This window comes from Dipodomys ordii, unplaced genomic scaffold (assembly GCF_000151885.1).
Source record: "Dipodomys ordii isolate 6190 unplaced genomic scaffold, Dord_2.0 Scaffold9, whole genome shotgun sequence".
Taxonomy (NCBI): Eukaryota; Metazoa; Chordata; class Mammalia; order Rodentia; family Heteromyidae; genus Dipodomys; species Dipodomys ordii.
Genome location: NW_012267225.1, coordinates 10,852,136 through 10,873,870, shown reverse-complemented (window position 1 = coordinate 10,873,870; position 21,735 = coordinate 10,852,136). Strand labels below are relative to the sequence as shown.

The following is a 21,735-nucleotide window of genomic DNA, read 5'->3' as shown; positions in this document are numbered from 1 at the left end:
AAGTATGGACTATCAACAATTCATTGTTATACCATTAACTTTAAAGGAATTTTAAAATTTTACAAGTACAAGGAAAGGGAGAAACTCAGATCTACTCAGTTTTTAATGGTACTTTTAAGCCTTTCATAATCTGAAATGTTATTAAATAGCACTACACAAAAGGAAGCATAGATGTCAAAGGACACACAAAAAGCAAAAATTGAGACACGCCTGTAATCCTAGCTACTCAGAAGGCTGAGATCTGAGGCTTGCAGTTCAAAGCCAGCCCAGGAAGAAAAGTCCGTGACACTCTTATCTCCAATAAACCACCAAAAAACAGGAAGTGGCACTGTGGTCAAGTGGTAGAGAGCTTGCCTAGAGCTCAAGAACTGAGGGACAGGGTCCAGGCCCAGAGTTCATGCCCCATAACCCAAAACAAAAACACCACACAAAAGTTGAGAATAAAACTATGCTTTAGTTTAGAAAAATGCTTATTAGATAAAATAACCATTTACAATCAAAAGTCAGATTCACAGGCTTCTTTTCTAAACCCATTTCTCTTTAATGGCTGAACCATAATTTCAAATTATCATTTTCCTGACATCATCATTTTCTATATTACACTGTTTTGATCATAAAGGATATAGTTTATGTGTGTAGTCATTCTGTTTTCTAAAATAATCTATGCTATTAAGATTCTAAACCACAAAGAAATGGCACTTTACCAAAGAACACATTCCTGGTATATAGAGTATATGCTCTATTATGTGTGTGGTTGTGAATTCAATACCCAGCAACAAGAAAATAACTAAATAAGTAATTTTAAAATGGAGCCAGCAGTGGTTATAAATATCAAGTAATCCATACTTCACCACCATCTTTAATATGCATTCATACATATATACACCATATCTGGTGCCAGAATGATTAACCAGTGTTAAATGATGACTACTTGAATATTTCCTGTTGTAGTAACATGCTGGCTTAAGCACTGTACCTTTGACACCATACTTTGCCACTGTCACTGTCTTTTCTAATAATGTAAGTTGCTCTTATACTCCAGTTAGTTGTTACAATTACTCTGCCAATCTCCTCCAAATCTATATCCTCAGCACATATAGAACACTGTGGTTTTCATTAGGTATCACCTCTCTGTTTGTTTTACAGACAAAACTTCAATAATATGAATTTTTTTTTTTTGGGTCCGATCATGGGGCCTGAACTCTGGGCCTGGGCGCTGTCCCTCAGCTCTTCAGCTCAAAGCTAGCGCTCTACCACTTGAGCCACAGCGCCACTTCCGGCTTTTTTCTTTTTGCTTATGTGGTGCTAAGGAATCGAACCCAGGGCTTTGAGCATGCAAAGTAAGTGCTCTATCACTGAGCCACCTTCCCAGCCCAATAATATGAATTTTTATGATCACATTTCTTAATATATAATAGCCTCAAAGTTTTTTGTTGGCTTTTTAAAAAATATCTTCCCCTGAGGTTTGACTTCCAATCCATTTTTAGAATGATGCATATTTGAAAATAGCATTCTATTAGTTCAATTTGTCTATTACTAAATCTATGCAGAAAATAAAACCTGTTAATTATATTATTCAAGCCCTTTATATTCTTACTTTTTGCTTCCCTAATATGACATCTTTGAGAAAGATATGGGATAGCATTACCCACTGTGGTTTTGTTACATTTTCCTTCTATTCAAAATAGTTAGGAATGATAGGTTTTTATGCTGTATGGTTTGATGTATAAAAGATCTTGACTGTTAGAATTTCTACCAGCTAATATTAAATGTCAATATAAAACGCCTTTTTTGGTCCCTTGTATCACATCACTGCAGAATCAGGAGGTAATCCTTGCTTCCATTGTGTTGGCTCTGCCTGGTAGAACCCAGCTTATCCATTACTTTAGGCTGAATAAGGTATGTCTTCCCAACACAACATGATTATGTCTGCACTTAAATCTGAACTGAGAGCATTTAATTTTTGTGAAGAGAAATTATCCCCTTTATGGTTATTGTGTCAGCAATCTTTAACTAATAACTGAAATACTGTTTTTATCTTTCCTCTTTATATCACACTTTATTGTACTGTTTATCAAGCTATTTTAAGGTTCCCCCCAAATTTTATAGCAAAGTATAGCATGTCACAGGACATACTTTGCATGTGTCAAACTACTGCCACCTGCCCAAGTTTTAGTCCTTCACATGAATGAATACCAATGACTCTAATCTCTCTCTTTTATGCGTGCTTGATTAAAAGTAACCACAAAACACTGCATTTGGGGTAGCAACAAGAAGTCATTTTAAAACAAGACCACTTTGGCAAAAAGGCAGGACAAGTAACTTCATATTTAATTAGTAAGAAGTTCATTTTATTTATTGTTGCAACAAGTCTACATCCTGCAAAAGACGAAAATTCTTACCGTTTCTTTTGGAACCTGCATCTGGCTTGGCTCTGCACTCTAGAAGAATTGAAGAAAAACATAAATACAGACTGACCAAAGCCATCTTCAACACAGGGGACACAATGCTTTTATTTTAAGAGAGATTTTGTTGTAAAAATCCACAAACTATATGAAGGGCAAATGATTATATGATGGCTGGTTTATCACTCTGCTTTCCAAGTTTTCAATGATATGTGTGGTATTCACGTGGGGTTTTAGATTTTTTTTGACGTAAAATTCACTTGTTCTTTCCTAGAACATCATGAATTTATTATGTGCAGGAAAACAAATCTCACCAAACTGATTTCCTAATCATGGTACTGTTTCTAATTTTGTTTTTAATTTTCCCAACCAGATTTAAGTTTTAAGATGCAGGGTTATTTGATAGCTGGACAGATAGAAATCTGCACCATAATCTCAACCAGAAGATTTCTTTCACATATTACATCGGGGATAAATGTGATTTTTTAAAACATACTATAGACTACTTTCAAGGTTGGTACTTAGGTGTTTTTTTTACAAGGCACATTGATAAAACTATTTAGATGAAAGCTACAGAACTGAAACCGAGGCACCTCAAACAGAGAAAAGGGGGTTGCACTAATTGGATTTGAAGATCATTTTTTTAAAGTCCTATTTAAGTTTTCAGAATCGTATTCTTTTAAATCTTGAAAAGCAGCTAAAATGTGCATAATAGACTGACAGCCTACTGGCTCATTCTTTAATGAAAAGCTCACAAGCAATAAATTAAATAACCAAGAAAAAAAGAAAAGAAAGAGGCAGCAGACGGGAAAAACAGAAGCCTGGAAGATCCAACTTGGAGCAGAACCTGAGCAACCTTGGGCTGGCTCTATGCTGGCACTGGCTCTGAGAAAACTGCTGAAGAGCAATGTCTAAGTTTGGCAATCTAATAATGCTAACCAGCACGGCTTGGATCCACCCAAGATGAAAGCTTCCTCAAATCCCATGGAAAGCTTGGTAGTGGTTGGGTAAGTGCTCATTTACAATTTAATAGAGACATCTCCAGATTTAGGATCAGGTGGCATTTTAAGCACAAAATTGGATAGCAGTGGGGGGAAAATGGAAAACAGAATTAAAATTGAGAATGATGCTTTAAACATTTTTAAATATAAAGAAGTTTTCATAATTTATTCAAAATCAACCTAAAACAAAAGTGCTTACACTTCTCAAACCTATCCCAGCCTGAAATTTCCATAAAAGCACATAAGGATTTCTTGTATAACTAAGGTACAGGGGATTCCTAACTGAAATTTATCTTTATTTCTAAGAAATATCTATACAAATAAACACAATTTATACAAAAGAAAGTATTTTGCTTTTCATTGAATTTTTTTATCACCCATGAGACATCAATACTTAAAGTTACAACAAGAGGATTAGGTTATAATTTGGGAAGTGCTTTCTTAAAACCTTGCCACTTACTCTAGTTTATATTGATGAACTGCTATTTAGAGAAAGCTGAAAGGTAGTTGAAAAAGATATCAAATACTCTTAAGACAGCTCAAACTGAGTAGGTTTTGAAATATTTAAAATACCACTTTTACTTGAAATAAACAATGTTTTCACCATAGCAAAAGATGAAGGTGACTTATTCAATTATGTCACTTTTATATACAAAGGAAATCCAGCACTTTTGCAGAAAAATATTTAGAACTAGATTTTACATATATATACCAATATATATATATATGTATATTCCATTGCCACTAATACCACACAATGAGAAAGCAAAGTCGACAAGTTAGAACCGCTTCATTAATTTCTTTATATCATGCCAAATAAAGTTATCACTACTTGTAGTAGCCACAAGGCTTTTTTTTTATTTTCAGTAACACTATTTTTTTAAGGTATTCCTTTTTACACAACAGTAAGCAAGCAGCATTGGCTTAGTGACATTTACTATGAAACTATGAGATGTGGAACTATGCCATATGTAGATGAGAAGATGGCCAGATTTCAACCATATCATTTAGACTGACAGCTATGTACACTGATAAGTACTTCATTATCTAGAAAATATCCCTATGCCCTAATGATTAGATGTCTCTATATTAATTACAAAACATATGCATTTCTAAAATGTTTGTACTGGGTTAGGGCTGAAAGAAATGGAAAATATAGAAACTCTTTAGAGAAAGTCTCAATAAACATGCATCACCACATAGCAGCCCCAGACCCTGCTTGCGGGCATGAGAAATCATCCACCTCTCTACATTTACACACCAGTTCCCTTGGGTGGAAGGCATCTTCCTGTCGAAAGACCAGAAGGCTCACAGTCCCTTCCATCTTGGTGCTTCTAAGCAAGGAGACAACTTCTTCTTGTGATTTTCCGGCTAAATCAACTCCATTTACCTAAAACAAATAAAGTATTTTCATCTGTCATTCCAAAGAAGCAGATAAGAGAAGATACCATATCCAAAGTGAAATGTAACTCATTCCATACTAAATTCAGCCATAACCTAGTAACCATGACACTTCTAAGGCTAATTAGAAAAACAACTTAAACTAGATACCTTGAAGTAAGCTAGGAAGTAATAAATATTTTAGTGTTCATCAATAAACCAGAAGCTACAACCACCAGGGCATTAAGAATTAAGAACAAGGGCTGGGAAGGTGGCTCAGTGGTAGAGCGCTTGCCTTGCATGCATGGGGCCCTGGGTTTGATTCCTCAGCACCACATAAGCAAAAAGAAAAAAAAAAGGCCAGAAGTGGCGCTGTGGCTCAAGTGGTAGAGTGCTAGCCTTGAGCTGAAGAGCTGAGGGAAAGTGCCCAGGCCCAGAGTTCAGGCCCCACGACCACACCCCCCCTCTCCTACCCACACACACAAAAAAGAAATAAGAACGAACAGATAGATTTAAAGTATGAACTACATGCAAAACTTGATGAACTGAAGTGTTTTAGCTGCCTGGGCATTGCAGATTTTTTCAACACAAATTAAAGAAAGAGATGTTATTCTTAAAAAGTAGTAAAACTATATCAATAATATTTTGGTATAAATGTTGTAAGATTTAATGGTGTTTTAAGAACAGTCATGAAAAAAATTTGCTTTCCTAAATAGTAAACACTAAATATTACAAAAAAATGATGACAAAATAGTAGTAATCTGGGAAGAGAAGCAATAATTCATATCAGGTATTTTTTTGTTTTTATTGGTTTTGTTTTGGATTTTTTGTTTTTTAACTTTTAACAACACTGAGGTTTAATGCAGAGCCCTGTGGCTTGCTAGTCAAGTGTCCACTTGAGCCATGCCACCAGTCTTTTATTTTTGCTTAATTTTTTTGAGGGTCTCATATTTGTATCTATGTTGTCCTTGAGTACAATTGTCCTCTTTTTGCTTCCTAGTAGCTAGATTACAGCCATGTACCACCATTAACAGCTTTTCTTGGTTAGGGCTGGCCTAAAATCATGATCCTCCTGTCTTTACCTCTCACATAGGTGAGACTATAGGCATGAACAACTGCACCTGCTCATTTTAGATTATTTTTCAGTGTTATAAGAGTATTCTAGCAGGAACAAGAGTTTCAGGACAGATCTTAGTAATTCTCACTGCCTTATTGTTTCTAGATGAAAATAGTATTTTAATCAAGGCAAATAGTTTGAATTTGTAGTATCAAAGTTTCATGTCCTTAAAATATGATCTAAAACTCTGGCTTTTCTGTTAAAATGACGTTGTATAATTCCACATGCTGTTATTAATTCTAGGAAACAGGTAATGACAGTAGAGTTACAGAAAGCGAAAGGACGGGGCTTGGGTTTGGCTTAGCAGAAGAGTGCCTGCCTGGCAAGCTCAAGGCCCTGAGTTCGGGCCTCAGCAATGAAAAAAAAAAAGAAAAAAAAAAGAAAAGGTCCTAATTTGAAATATTCAGATATACAGCACCAATGTCTACTTAACTATCGATATTACATAAATGTGATTATAGGTTTTAGAATAGTGAGTTTGAAAGACACAAAATTAAAATTCTGTATTTAAAACGAGCCTGAAAACTACAGACTTAACCAACAGGTTGCAGGGCATTCTCACGACTTAAAAATCTTTGTGAAATACTGAAAGTAAAGTAAGTATGTGATGAAAGAGAGATGTAAAATCACAGGGATGATCTTTAGAAAAAGAGGAAGAGGAAAAGAAGAAGAGGTAAATGTAAAGGAAGAAGAGAAGGAGCAAGGACAGGCAAGCAGTGGAAGGGATTCAGCTAGAAGCTTACCTGGCTTGTGCTAGGCAATGTATCATACCAAGTTGTCAGTACTAACATAAAATTAAACAACAAAACATGTTTTAAGCTGAGTGTTGGTGGATAATCTTAGCTACTCAGGAGCTGAGATCTCGTTCAAAGCCAGCCTGAACAGCTAAACTCCATGAGACTCTTATCTCCAATAAACCACTCAGAAAACCAGAAGTGGCACCATGGCTCCATGGCTCAAGTGGTAGAGACTAGACTTGAGCTAAAGAGCTGAACATGTTTTAAGAAATTATTTTTTGGAAGTTAGGAAGACTAGATCCAAGTCCCAAACTAAGACTCTTACTAAATACAGAAAGGCCTGATAACTTAAACTAAATGCTCTTCAAAATGTGCTGATACATACATAGGACCAAAAGGAAGGACTTAAAGAGTTAAGGCCCAAAGCACAGAGACGGGGGAAAAAACAGAGAAGCTATCCTGTATTTCCTGTACCGTAAATAAATATTCTGGAGAATTCAATGTGAATGTGTTTGAAACCTACAGATAAATGGGCATAGTGCTAAGTTTACTTTAACATCAATGTTTAAGAAAAGTTGATAAAGAAACACAGTATCTACTTAATAAGAACATGGGCCATGAGAGGCTGGGAGTGTAGCTCAGGGTTAAAGCATTTGCCTGAGGACCTGGGTTCTATCCCAAGAAGCACAAAAACAAGCACAGTATATTTACTGTAGAAAACACTAAGAAAAAAAACTAATAAAATGTAATGTTTCTTAATCTGACCCCCTTTTATTCCTATGTGCACAGAGCAGATCTTCTCACAAATAGGAGTTAGGTATAAGTGTGTATTTCCATGATGGTGTCTAAGGTCAGTGAACAACAATGGCAAAACAAAAAACAAAATCATGAAAACAAAATTTGTTTTTTTAAAATTCTTCAAAATTTAACTTTTCCTGACTTGTCTCCATTCATTCTATATGACACCATATCAAACTTTTCAAGACATGATTCTTTATTTGCTTCATTTGTATCTGTTCTGATTACAAGGTAGATAGCTTTTTTACATTGCCAGACATAAATCTAGCTATATAAACCTACTTACACAGTATTTATAGTGACAAAACGTTACCTTATCTTATAAAGTATGTCTGAGTCACTAAAACTTTATAAGTAATCTACAGTAAAAGGAATCCTATCATTAGACAATAAGGAAAAATAGACAATAGAACTCAAATACAGTGTCTGTGATACATAATTCTGCTAAAATATGTAATTTCCTACTTGACAAAAAGTGTTAAAAATTGACTCAAACGGGAGCTTTATGGGCATCAGAAGACACTCACCTCTATCAGCCTATCTCCTGCCTTAAGTCTGCCATCTTGGATGGCAGCCCCTCGGGGGAGGATGTTCTTCACATAAATTGGAGCCGAGCCACCTATTGTCACGTCTCGTGAGGTGATGCTGAATCCCAAACCTTCTGTTCCTAAACATGTAACAGAGAAAAGTCAGCAAATAACATAGCTTCTTAATATTATATATGTATCCTCGAAAGTATCTGTTATTTTCTCTTCCTGAACCTCACATTTTGTAATGCTAACAATGATCCTTTATTCCTCTAATACTTTAAAAGTGGTAACACATTTTTCAACAGAGACTAAATTATAAAAGGTTCAAGCAGTTTACCTATCTTTTGCCAATCTTCTAAAAGACAAAAAAGCTTAATATAAATATAGGTGCCACATTTTTAAAATCAATTTTGTCTTTCAGTAAGTGGTGAACATAATTGTTTGACTCAAAGAAAAAATATTTCTCTTACAATTCTTAGTACTTTAAAAACAAGTTTTATCACACAAAAGTGATGTTTAGATTTGAAAAGAAGATGGACCAAGGAAAAGAAAAGATCCAGGAAGATGAAAACAGCAAAATAAATAATATTTTAAATAGAAGTAGCAGATTCTAACCAAACCACAATCACAGCAATTTGCTGAAATCTCAAACCATAGCATCTTTGTCAAGCTCTTTTCTAATTAACCTGTATCTTATTATATATTCCCCATCCTCATGAAAAAAAAAAAAAGCAAATTACTCAATGAAAACTTCATTTCTGATCAGTGCTACCTAATCTGGGAATCACATTATTGTGTTTAAAGGTACTGAAATTAATGAGACATTTGTAAATTACTCTCTGTTTTCTATAATTTAAATTCTTAGTTCTTTGACAGATTTCTTGACAAGCAATCTTCTAAACTCAAGACAGTGTAGAAAAGGGGTTAAATGTCAGTAGAATCGACATGTAATAAGCCAAAATGTGATAAGAAAAAAAAAAACTGAAGATAATAGTAAATTTCTAATGAACCACAGAATTCTCGTAACACTTCTAATAATGAGTAATCCCTACCTAAGCTTTGTTAAAAAAAACAAGCAAAACAACAAAAAAATTGGCTTCTTAACATATTAAGTTTTATTTCAGCTAGAAATCACTTTAGGAATATTGTCTGTCATTATGATAGAACAGAGAGATCTATAAAGAGCAAAAATCTAGAAGTGTGTATAATTTGACATTGCACTCATGGAAACTATGAAAAAAGTGTATAAAATTTGGAAGCAGAAAATTATAGGTGACTAAAGTGTGGATAAAAGTAGTAACAGAAAAGAGAAGCAAATACTCAGAAATACGTACAACAAAATCCACATAAATATTTCCAAGTTCAGACCAAACATTCATTTATTTCCACTCTAAAATCACTTTGATGTGCCTAGACTGTTAATTTATTCAGTCTTCCATGTTGAAAACCAGAATGGCATATTGTCTATATGAAATTTTCCTAATTATTCTTCTGGGACTTTTCCATATGTCTCTGTGCCTTCAAAGAACTCTAATGACTTGCAATAACATTTATTAAGAATGAACTCTAAATTATTCTTTTGCAATATTAATTTGTAGGGAATACAAAGACAGTTATATGAACCTCAATTCTATTAAAATATCAGCAATAACCCCTAAATCTGTAAGCTAAAAGTTCAAGCAATGACCTTTAAAAGAAAGATAAATAGATATCAATTTTCATTCAGCAAAGCCAACAAAAGATTTTGCTCTGACTGAAATAGATTACTGACCTTCTCCTCTGACTTTATTAAAAAGCTAATTTCTACCAAAGAGCAGGATGTTTCATAATTCCAAAATGGCAATAAATATTAAGAAATCTTCATTATGTGAACAGGAACACTGAAGCTACCCTATTTTGTCATATTCTATGACAGAGTTCCAAAAATATGCCAAGGAGTTGTTATTCTGAAGCTTTCTTAGCACTAAAAAGCACTAGGAATTTAAATAATTGCTGTCACTCCAAAGCATGTAACTTTGAACTGAATTTAGAGTTAAGACTAATGTGCAATGTTATTAATGTACTTTATTAAAAGTCTTAAATGTTTCAATAATTGGAAAAAAAACATTATGGGCTAGCTACAATGAAATGTATTTAATTCTCACGCAAAGATAACTATATTTAGTCCTAAACAAAAACAGTCCACATTCTTCTGCTGACCTAATTATAGTATATATAAGTTATATGTTTCTGTTAAATGCTTGTAAGTACTGGTAGCATGCACAGACAGGATGTACTTTGTGTTATACATTTCATTCAATAACAATCAAGATATATCCATGACCTGGGCACTGGTGGCTCACACCTGAAATTCTAGCTACTCAGGAAGCTGAGATAGAAAGATAGCAGTTCAAAACCAGCCTAGGCAGAAAAGTCTATGAGACGCTAATCTCCAATAAACAATTATAAATTCAGAAGTGGAGGTGTGGCTCAAGAGGTATAGCACCAACCTTATAGGAAAAAGCTAAGCAAGATCTAGTGGCCCTGGGTTCAAAACACAGACACACACACACACACACACAAAGGGAAAGAGAGGGAGGGAAGGGTAGGGATTATGGGGACTTAGGTTACACAAGATCAGAAAAATATTTAAAAGAAAATCAATGCTTCTAATTTTCTTACATAGAAATTAATTTGCAAATTAGCTTGTATAAATCCAATTATGCATCTCTAAATGCTATTAAAACAATACTACAAATTCTAGCAAATCAATTTTCACTTCATTAAAAAAAGTTCATATTAAGCCAGGGCACCAGTGACTGAAGACTGAAAACTCTGAAGACTGAAGTCTGAAGCTAGCCCTAGCAGGAAGGTACATGAGACCCTTATGTGCAAATAATCACACAAAATGCCAGAAGTGGAACTATGCCTTAAGTGGTATCCTTGAGCAAAAACATCCAGGGACAGTTTCCAAGGCCATGAGTTCAAATCCAAGGACTGGTGCATACACACTGTGGGCATGCATGCATGCACGCACGCACGCACGCACGCACGCACGCACACACACACACACACACACACAGAGTTCACATTATATTGCAAGGTATTATACATACTATGTGAAAAATATAATTAAATCCTAACTTTGATTATAAAAAAGAAACAGCACTTTTGAAGTAATAGTATGACAATGGTCAAAACAAAATACTATACCTTTGCTGAGAGATTCTAAGTAGAATTTGTTTTTATACAATTACATTTGTGGTGCTTGAAATATATATATATATATATATATATATATATATATATTTTGATTATGAACTAGTCTGTTCTTCAAGTACAGAAAAAAAGTGGAGGATCTGATCTTCTTCTGGTTTGGGATTGGGCAGTAGATAGAACACTCTTCTAGGGACATGCCTCTTATATACAGAGACAAGCTGTCAATATCTGGTTATGACAAGCAAGCATTTGATGCTTGAAAGCCAGTAACTAATGCTGCAATGAACATGGTTGTGCTGGTGACATTAGTGTGGGTTGGTTTGTGGTGATTTGGGTTAATGCCCAGGAGTGGGATTGCTGTGTCATTGGGAAGCTCTATGTTTAGTCTTTTGAGGAATGGCCATACTGCTTTCCAGAGTGGTTGAACAAGTTTACATTCCCACCATCAGTGTAGCAATGGTCCCTTTGGCCACATTCCTGCCCACATCTGTCATTATTAGTTTTCTTGATAAGGGCCATTCTAACTGGGGTGAGGTGGAATCTCAGTGTTGTTTTGATCTGCATTTCTTTTATGGCCAGAGATGTTGTTTACCATATCTAAGATATTGATCCAACCCAGATGCCCCTCAGTGGATGAACAGATCAAGAAAATGTGGTATGTACACACAATATATTCTATGCTTCCATCAGAAAGAACAACATTGTCCTATTCATAAGGAAATGGGAAGACTTGGAAAAAATTATGTTACACAAAGTAAGCCAGACCCAAAACATGTAAGCTGCATGGTTTCCCTCATTTCCAATAACTAGAATATGTCTATAAATGCACAAGTTAATCCAATGGATAGTAAAAGACAAATAATTACACTTGGACAAGATTAATTAAACTGTACTCTAAGCATCCTCACATTGAAAACAAAAGAGAATATTCTTAGAAGAGGATCAAAATGATGTTTATCAAAATAAACTCCTAGAAATGGAAACAAAAGGTTTTTTTTTAGTGTACTGTTTACGGTTCTTTCTTTTTCTCTATTTTTGATTTCTATACCTTTTATCTTGTATATAAGCTTATCTGATTTACGGAAGGGACAATGGGAAAACTAATTCAACTGTGATACTTAGTAGACACTATGTTAGAAATGAACTTTACAACGTAGGAGGAAGGGAGGGGGAAAATGTAGTAGAAAATGAAGGAGGGGGTAACACTGTTCAAAAAGGAAAGAAATGTACTCATTACTTTATGTAATTGTAACCCTTGTGTTAAAAAAAAAAAGCCAGTAAGTAGAAATAAAGAACTTGTAGTTCACATAAAGTTTAGGGAACAAAATGATTTAGAAAGGAAATTGTAGTTTCAGAGTTTACAACCTTGTAAACATTGTCCCAACAGGGCACCAGTGGTTCATGCCTATAATCCTAGCTACTCACGAGGCTAAGATCTGAAGATTGCAGTTTGAAGCCAGTTTGGGCAGAAAAGTTGGTGAGCCTCTTATCTCCAATAAAACCTTAGAAAAAGCAGGAAGTGGTGATATGGTAAAGTGCTAGCCTTGAGCACAAAGAGGTTGAGGGACAGAGACCAGGACCTGAGTTCAAGCCCCAGGACTGGCAAGAAAAAAGAGGAGGAGAAGGGAAGAAATGAAAAGGGAGGGGAAGAAAGGAAAAGGGAGGGGAGGGGAGGGGAGGAGAGGAGAAGAGAAGGGAGGGGAAGAGAGAGGAGGAGAGGGGAGGGGAGGAAAGGGGAGGAGAGGGGAGGGGAGGGGAGAGGAGAGGAGAGGAGAGGGAAAACATTGTTCCAAAAGTAAAGAAAAATGGTTTGATGTCAGGAGATAGAAAATGTTGCAGTATGAACATGCTTCTGATACCATGTAATCTAAAGAAATCACTCTGCATGAATTTATATCCACTGCAAAAGTTAGTTGAACTCATAAAAATATTTTATGTAATGACACTATTTTGAAAGACATGATTATAAAATATATCAAAACCCTATGCACATGGACCCAGTATCCATGGGTAAAGGATACTTTAGTAAATTCCAAGAAGGCAGTCTAGAGTCTCAGTGACCTGCTAGGAACCCACAACAGCCTCGGACATCTATCTGGGTCACCAAAATGCTGGGGCTGGACTGGCCAAGCTTTACAATCTTCCTTAAAACCTGTGTCTAGATAGCAAGTGGCCAAGTCAAATGATGAAATAAATCCTTGCTGTGGTTCTGGGTTTGACAGCAAGGCCATGAAATGTCTGTCATTCATGATCAAAATCTTACCATAACACTTTACTTCTCGTTCCTTGTAAATGTATGCTATAAAGTTTTAGTCTTTGAATTTTGTATTTTTATTCACATGCCACAAGATCAATCTGAGAATCATAAAATGTAATCTTATATAATATGTTCAAAAGCAAGTTACTGCTGGGCAAAGTGGTGCCTGCCTACAATCCTAGTACTCAGGAAGCTGAGCCAGGAAGAACATGAGGTCAAGGCCATTTGGGGCTGTATGGTAAAATAAAAATAAAAATAAAATAAAAAAATAAAAAAGCAAGTTGATTTTAAAACTTATACAGTGCTGGGCTGGGGATGTTGCTCAGTAGAAGAGCACTTGCCAAGTATATGCAAGGCCCAGAATTCTATTACCCAGCAGCACAAAACAAAAGTCAAGATGTTTTTAGGTGGTTAGTTTTTCTTTAAAAGCAATTGCATCAAACAAGTAAATATGACAGGTGATACCTTTTTTAAGTTGGATATTGAGTCGCTTGCCTACTTTCTTGGTGTTATAGCCACTGCTTGCACTGGAACTAAATACATTCTGTGGGACCAGCACTGGGGCTGATGGTGGCTTGGTGGAAGGGTGTGCACTATGAGGTAGTCTTGGGGGAGTGTCTATATGCTCAGGTGGGTGGTTCATTCTGGACGCTCTCTGCAATGCATGAGGCCCAGCACTGTTCACACTCCTATTATCCGAATACTGGCTGTCCGGGCTGAAGCGGCTGGAATAGTAGTTGTTCTTCTCGCTTTGGGAGAGTTGTTCATACTGCTCTTTATTTGAAGCAGGGACCACATGGAACCAAATGATGGGTGTACGCATGGCTTGGCGGAACATATGTTGTGCTCTGGGTATGAGAAAAAAAAATGGAAAATTAGCAAATGAAGACTGGCAGACTAGAAGATATCATGAGCTTAATTAAGTATACTAATTAAGCAATAAGAACCGACAGACTGTTGAAATTGAAAAGCAAAATTCTGATAACCCATTTATTAATTAAGTTTGCAAGCTCTGATATCAGCAGAGCTTGTTTCTCCAAATATAATTTCTCATTCTCTAAATAAAAATACTAGAACTATCTATGACAATAAAATATTGTGCCTTTACTTTCAAGATTTTTAAATACAAGCATATTCTAATTTTAATATTAACAAAATCAAACACGGTCTTTCTCTTACAATATTACCCAACAACTTGTAAAAATCATAAAATAATTCCTTACAAAGGGACCATTTGAGTTTTCAAAGTAACAAGTATCTGTATACTTAGGAAGCTATAAGAAGCAATTAGCTATTCATTACTTACTACCAAAATTAATTCAAGTATGAAAAATCCCACAGTAACACAGCACTAACTGGTAGCTCATGTCTGAAATCCTACCTAATAGGGAGGTGGAGATCTGAGAATTGAGGTTCAAAACCAGCCTGAGCAGAAAAGTCCATGAGAACACCCCTATTAACTAACGAAATGCTAAAATTGGGCATGTGGCTCAAATAGTAGATTGCCAGCCTTGAGTAAAAAAGCTAAAGGACAGCATCTAGCCCTTAAGTTCAAGGCCCATCACTGGTACAATTTTTTTTTTTTTAATCCCAGAAACATGAACCCCCCCCCCCTCCAAGCCAAACCAACAAAAAACAACTGAAACACCTAGGGAGGCATAGCTCAGTGGTAGAGCACCTGCTTTGCAAGTATAAAATCCTGAGTTCCATCTGCAGCTCTGCAGGACAGGACACCAACCCAGCCAAAATTGTTCCAAGTGTTAACCAGTAGAGTGGACCGAGGACTATCTCATAACTAGTCTAGGAGGGGCCTCCAATCAGCTTTCACAACTTGTCACTTTTCCAATCAGCTCTCCCTTATTTGCTTAATAGGAAACAGCCATTTTTCTTTAATGAATAGAGCTGAGTCACAATAAAAAGAATTTGAATAAGGCACAATATTTACTCATTTATACTGTGACATTATATGCAATAACATTATATGCAATGAAGTTGGAAATATGAGTCTGAACAGCTGAGCCCGGTGGTGAACTTTTTAAAAGGTGAGAAACCAGCAGAATTGTCAAGCCTAACTTGGTCCCATAACATTTTAAAAAGCACTCTATTGGTCAGATGGCATTCTGAAATATACACTAATGGTAGTAATTAACTTGAGTTGGGTTAAAATTTTAAAAGCTAGATAATGGCATAAAACACTCCTTTTCAGTACCCAGGACTCAGGCATGCTAGAGCGCGGCAGCCTAAATCGAAGAAGGATCATGGCACAGTCTCATACACTTACTGTTCAAATCTTCTATTTCGAAGGTCACCATCATTAATCCTGACAATGCAATCATTCTCATGAAAAAGATTTTCTTGCTCAGCTTTACCACCTTTCTCCAGTCGCTTTACTAACAACCCCAGGGTTCTGGAATGTTAAGAATTCACATGGTTACACATATAGTAGTTTTACTATACACAAGGCCTTATTGCTTTAATGATGGCATGGTATATTTAAAGATTCCTTTATAAGAGGTTGCTTTATAGATAATTACTATATTTTAAATAACACTAGAAAAAAATTCACAACAGTCTAAATGATATGTAGAAATGGACATTTTCAATAAATGTAAGATAATTTTCTAGTTCATCACTATTACATCTCTCAAGCTAACTGTATACTACCCTCTCTGTTTGAAAAGTCTGTGAAGAAGTGATAGAGGGACTGGGACTGACTGGAGTATATTTTAAACATGTATGGGAAGGCAACATGAATCCCCTCTCCCACAACTAATGTAAGATAATATAAGCTTACATTATGTAAGCTCCAAATAGAGCCTGTCTAATGATTCAGAGGGTACAGTAGTGTGGAGCACAGATGAGCATATGACTTTGGCTGTCTTGTTTGGTATGCTGCTAATGAAAATCTATGTCTTTCTATGTAGAAAGGCAACAAGAAATGGCGCGCATCATTGAATAGAAGTTTGGGAAGGTTAATTCTTGTTAGAGCTCTTAACTAAGGTAAGTAAGTTGCTACCAGTTTAATTTGAAGGAAAATATGGTTCAAATCATGCCAGTTACAATTTACCTCTTTCTTACACATGTAAGCTAAAGATTACTCAAGCTAAAGATTAAGTAGCAGTCTAAATAAACTTAGAAACTAAGAGGAAAAGAAATACTAATGTAGTTTGTCTAGAACATAAGCTTCTTTTTTCCTTTTTAAAAAATTATCTTCAAATAGTTGTAAAACACTGTTTCAATTTAACATGTCCATTTCTGTGCTCAACGCATCTTGATCAGAGCCATCGCTTCAATCATTCTTCCATCTCTCCTATCACTTGTCTCATCAAGTTTCTAATTGTATTTTTACATATGTACTTTGAGTATTATAACTTTATCAGCCATTCCCTCTTTCCATTCAACCGGTCCCTTCCTGTTAGCCTCAATCTCCCTTAGTCAAGACATGTTTCAGCTTTCTGCTATTAACTTTGTTAGACCATCTTTTAATTATTCAAAGGGGTTATACCACGGAATCTTGCTCCTGTGTATATTACACCTTAGTCAGTTGGCTCTATACACATTTTCATCTATGTTTACATTTCAGATCTAATATCCACATGAGACAAAACATGCTCCCTTTGTCTTTCTGAGCCTGGTTTACTTCATTCAATATGATATTTACCAGGTCCATTCATTTCCCTGCAAATGACATACTATTATGCCTAATAGATGAATAAAAGTGTATCATGGGGGGGGGGAGATATTCTCTTGATTTGTTTATTGGTTGTGTGGCTCCAGGGCTGTTTCTTGGCTAGTGTGAATAATGCTCCAATAAACATGGATGTACAATTGCCTTTACTATATTCTGACTTGCAATGTTTCAGATAAATACATAAAAGTGGTATTTCTAGGTCATAGGGTAATATAAAGTTGTTGTGTTTTTTTTTGAGGAATCTCCATACTGCTTCCATATTAGATGCACTAATTCACTTCCTACCAACAGTGTATGGTCTCTTCTCCCCCGCATTGCTGCCAATATTTACTGTTTGAATATAAGTTTCTTAACTTCCAAGGCAGGGTACTCTATGTATCCTGGGACAAACAATAAACACTTTTTTGAGATGTAGGTGTTTATAACTAGTTGTAACTGCTATTATTTACTTGTTGATTGACAAACATTCTGTATTATAATTCCATGTTAAGTTAGACTCCACTCAAAAAGCCAATACCAAAATTTAGAATTATTCATATATTAAAATTTAAGACAGTATAATTCCTAATCAATTCTATACACTTTCCTTTTTTTCTTTTTTTGGGTCTGGTTGTGGGGCCTGAACTCTGGGCCTGGGCGCTGTTCCTCAGCTCTTCCGCTCAAGGCTAGTGCTCTACCACTTGAGTCACAGCGCCACTTCCAGCTTTTTTTCTTTTTGCTTATATGGTGCTGAGGAATCGAACCCAGGGCCTCAGGCATGCAGAGCAAGTACACTACCACTGAGCCACCTTTCCAGCCCCAATTCTATACATTTTCTAGTAGAACTGCAATTTGCAATACCCTGTGTATGTTTTCCAGTAGAAATATATTCTATCAGCTATCGCTTCCAAACTTTGGCAGCAATTATTGTATCTTTTCTATAACCATTTATCTCATTTACCTGTCACATACACACCTTATCTCTACTACTGCATTTGTAAGCTACTAGAAGATGGAGAAGATGGGATTCAATAATATACACTCAAGCACTTAGCTAGTAGTAAGATCTGATAAATGAAACTAAATGAATAGATGATTGAGTTTGGCTGAGGCAAACAAGTCTCATAATTCCAATATGCCTCTGCAATACAGAATTCAGTCAGCAGAATGCACATATAGAGCTTTTTGATTTCCACTAAAGTATCATTTATCCTAAAGATATCCTTGAACTGAATTAAGTTGAAGTAAAAATCCTACTTCACTTTTTATTTTGCAGTTTAACCTTAATTTTGTGAATATTTATAAACCTCTCAATTTAATTCATTTAATTTATTTAATAAATTACTATTTATTATCAAATATGTTAAAGAGGCATTATATGAGGGCAGAGTCTATCAAATTCCAAGAAGAGTAAAAAGAGCTAATTCATAAATTGTCTTTTGTAAACTTACCAGTTGAGGATTAGCATCTGTTAGTTTTGGGTCCAAAAGCTATTAATTGTGAGTTGTTAAAAGCAAGTAGGTAATTTTTGGTTTCTGACTACCACATACTGGAACTAAGTAAACATGTAAAAATTATCTCAACTAAAAGGTAATGGGCATCAGAAATTTAAGTGTCTCAATTTATATTTGGGAAGAATAGATCCTATAATATGTGACACCAATGATAAAGTTATTATTAAAATACTACCATGTTCAAATCTATCCCTTCAGCTTTCGTATAGTTTGTATCTACCTTCCTGTGATCAATCTGCAGTTAGAGGAATTGAGCAAATTGTTAGAATAGATCAGCCGAATGTGGTGTGGCCCGCCTACAAGTCTAGTACTCAGGAGGCTAGGCAAGAGCATCACAAGGTTGAGGCCAGCCTGAACTACACAAGGAAATCCTGGTTCGCCTCTCATAAAATGCAAAAAGAAAAGATAAAAAGAAAAAAATATCTAGCATTCTGGTGATTAGACAATGTTTATATGAGAAATCAAATCAACGCTGAAGTAACTGGAATGTGAAGTCATTTAGCCACTTTAGCTTCACAGCAATGATGAAAAGAACACCTTGGAATCAAAGAAGCCTCAGTCACCTACAGTTAACACTAACATAACCACACAAATGCTGGCACACTATTGCAAGATGCTTCCTCTGCTGATGAAAAGCCCTCCATTGTTTTCCTGGATATATTTGAGGCAGTCTGTCCATGTACACCAGGTTAGGCTCAAACTCATATTTTTGTGCATTAGCTCTCTACATGCAGGGATTGCATGTGTACATACAATGTTTGACTCACAGGAATCCCTTTTTAAAGTGAATGCAAAACCATCCTTATAGCTCACTTTTAATTGGGAAAACTATTGTGACCTCTCAATATACTGACATTTCTGTAACCTAAAGTGACTGATAATTATTGTTCTTATATATTTTAAGTATTTTGTATAATTTTAAATAGTCCACAGAAAGTTTCTTGAGAAATGTATACACATATACACACAAAACTGTGTGTGTATGTATGTACTTAACAACATTTATTTTGCAGTTAATTAGTACTGACAACATGTGTAAATTTGTGAATTTATTTCCAATAATTCCTTTCAGTACTTACAGCAGTTTAAAAATAGTATAACTATACACAAGGCCCTGGGTTAAAATCCCAGCATAAAGGAAGAAAAAGGAGAAAGAGATAAAGAGGAGGAGGGGGAAAAGAAGAAAGAGAAAAAAAGGAGGAGGAAGAAGAGGAGGAAGAGGAGGAAGGGAAGGAAGATAAGGGGAAGAGGGAAGGAAGGAAGGAAGGAAGGAAGGAAGGAAGGAAGGAAGGAAGGAAGGAAGGAAGGAGAGGGAGATAGAGGAATATCCAAATACAGCTGCTGGTTACATCTGTAGTCCCTATTCAGCTTACTTGAGAGGTTTCCTGGAGGGGTAGAGGCAAGAAGATCACTTGAGCTCAGGAGTCCAAAGCTCGTCTGGGCTGGCTATAGTAAGAAGTGTTACTAGTAAGAACTATTTCTAACTCACTCAGTAAATAAACTAGTATAACTCACAAATGTATATTTTAATCTTGCAGTGATACCTGTAATCTTTTCATATACACAGACAAATGGACTTAAATTCATCTGGAAAATTATTTTTCCTGGTAACCATACTAAAATATAGATCCAAATATCTGTGCTTCATCTGCTGAATGGCTGACTTTCTGAAGAAGTCCCTCCACATGGCCGAATGCATGAGCAATCCTAACATACAGAAAATATTACCAATTTAATAAAGGGCCTATCATACTGACAGGAAAAATCATGGGAATTTATTAACCCAGTGTTAGCATCTACAATCTATAATAGTCACAAAAGTCTCCAACTTCTTTCACTCAGTTCTGTCATCTGCATAACGGGTGGAGAGGCACTGGCTGGAGAGGGGAGCCCAGGGAGGAAGAGCAGCAGCTCAAGCAACACAGCAAGAGATCAAGGAATCAGGAACAGATTGAATTAAAGTGATGTTAGCAGCCTGCTGATTCTAAGTACTTGACCACACTATTAAAATCATTCTCTCAAAAAGAATGAATTAATTTAAAAGTAAAGTGGTACAATCTGCAATGTTATCTCATTTACTACACTAGGTGAAAATGATTACAAAAGGAATGGGAATGAAGAAAAAAACCAAAAGACAAAAAATCACAAGAAAATTGCTTTGATAACAGCAAGACTAAGAATAAAAAGCACATCTGAAGGCAAATCCAGGGCAAGTGGCAGTGACAGATACCACCATCTTGCTGGAAAGTGTGAGTGCAAACTGATTGACTTCCATCTCTGTCACTTAAAATATAAAGCCATCTCCAATTAACTGGGCTGTAATTAAAAGTTTATTCTGAAGCTATAAGGAACAAACTACCTATGGTGTTTGGCTACCACAACACTTGTAGTAGTATGTACCAGCATATCACCAATTTCCTTTGTGGAAGTTAGTACTACATCTACAAGGAAAACCACATCCGGAAGAAATCACTATAAAAAGTAAAATGGGGTGAGGAACAACATGATGAGCTATCGGAGGAATTAATCCAGTATCAGAACCATTCCAGATTGGTTGTACTGATTCATACATCAGAAAATATTTAGTAAATGAGGCTAGGCAAACTTATGCAGAAATGATTCAAGCATATAGTCATTTCTTCCCCTCCCCTGAGAACCTAGGGCAAACCCTATTGGATTCCCATGCTGTTCAAGCAATGGATGTTTAGCTGGTGATCATGAACAATACTGAAATCTTTTCCTCTTGTAATGCTTCCTATAGTTTTTTTTTTTGTTGTTGTTGGTTTTTCAAATTTTGGCAAAGGAAAAAAGATGAAAAGGAAGGAAAGAAGGAAGGAGGGAGAGAAGGAGGGAGGGGGAAGGAAGGGAGGAAAGGTAGGCAAGCAGAAGGGAAAAGAAAAATAACATCACTGTGTACAAATCTCACATCTGAAAAATTTTCCTAAGATTAAAAACTGCATTGATATACATATTTCTTTCAAGACTTTTATCACAGTATTTGAACAATGCCTTTTAGAAAGAAAAAGAAAAGGAAAGGAAGAATAAATACAGTGGTAGAAAACAAGCCTTTGAAATGCTGTTTCTTTGCACATGATTTTGGATATATAATTAGAAATTTAACTGCTTAG

At 35.7% G+C, this 21,735-nt stretch overlaps 1 protein-coding gene across 12 annotated transcripts in view; it reads right to left on the bottom strand.

Moving 5' to 3' along the window:
• The window catches only part of Pard3 (par-3 family cell polarity regulator), a 533,206-nt gene that overhangs the window by 256,527 nt on the left and 254,944 nt on the right, over window positions 1–21,735 (bottom strand). For all 12 annotated transcript variants that reach the window (XM_013009335.1, XM_013009334.1, XM_013009336.1 and 9 more), the window contains exons 7-11: window positions 15,705–15,830; window positions 13,889–14,271; window positions 7,966–8,105; window positions 4,668–4,796; window positions 2,403–2,441 (exon numbers count right to left, since the gene is read on the bottom strand). In XM_013009335.1, the coding sequence (XP_012864789.1) occupies window positions 2,403–2,441; window positions 4,668–4,796; window positions 7,966–8,105; window positions 13,889–14,271; window positions 15,705–15,830 (817 nt within the window). The remainder of the gene's footprint in view (window positions 1–2,402; window positions 2,442–4,667; window positions 4,797–7,965; window positions 8,106–13,888; window positions 14,272–15,704; window positions 15,831–21,735) is intronic.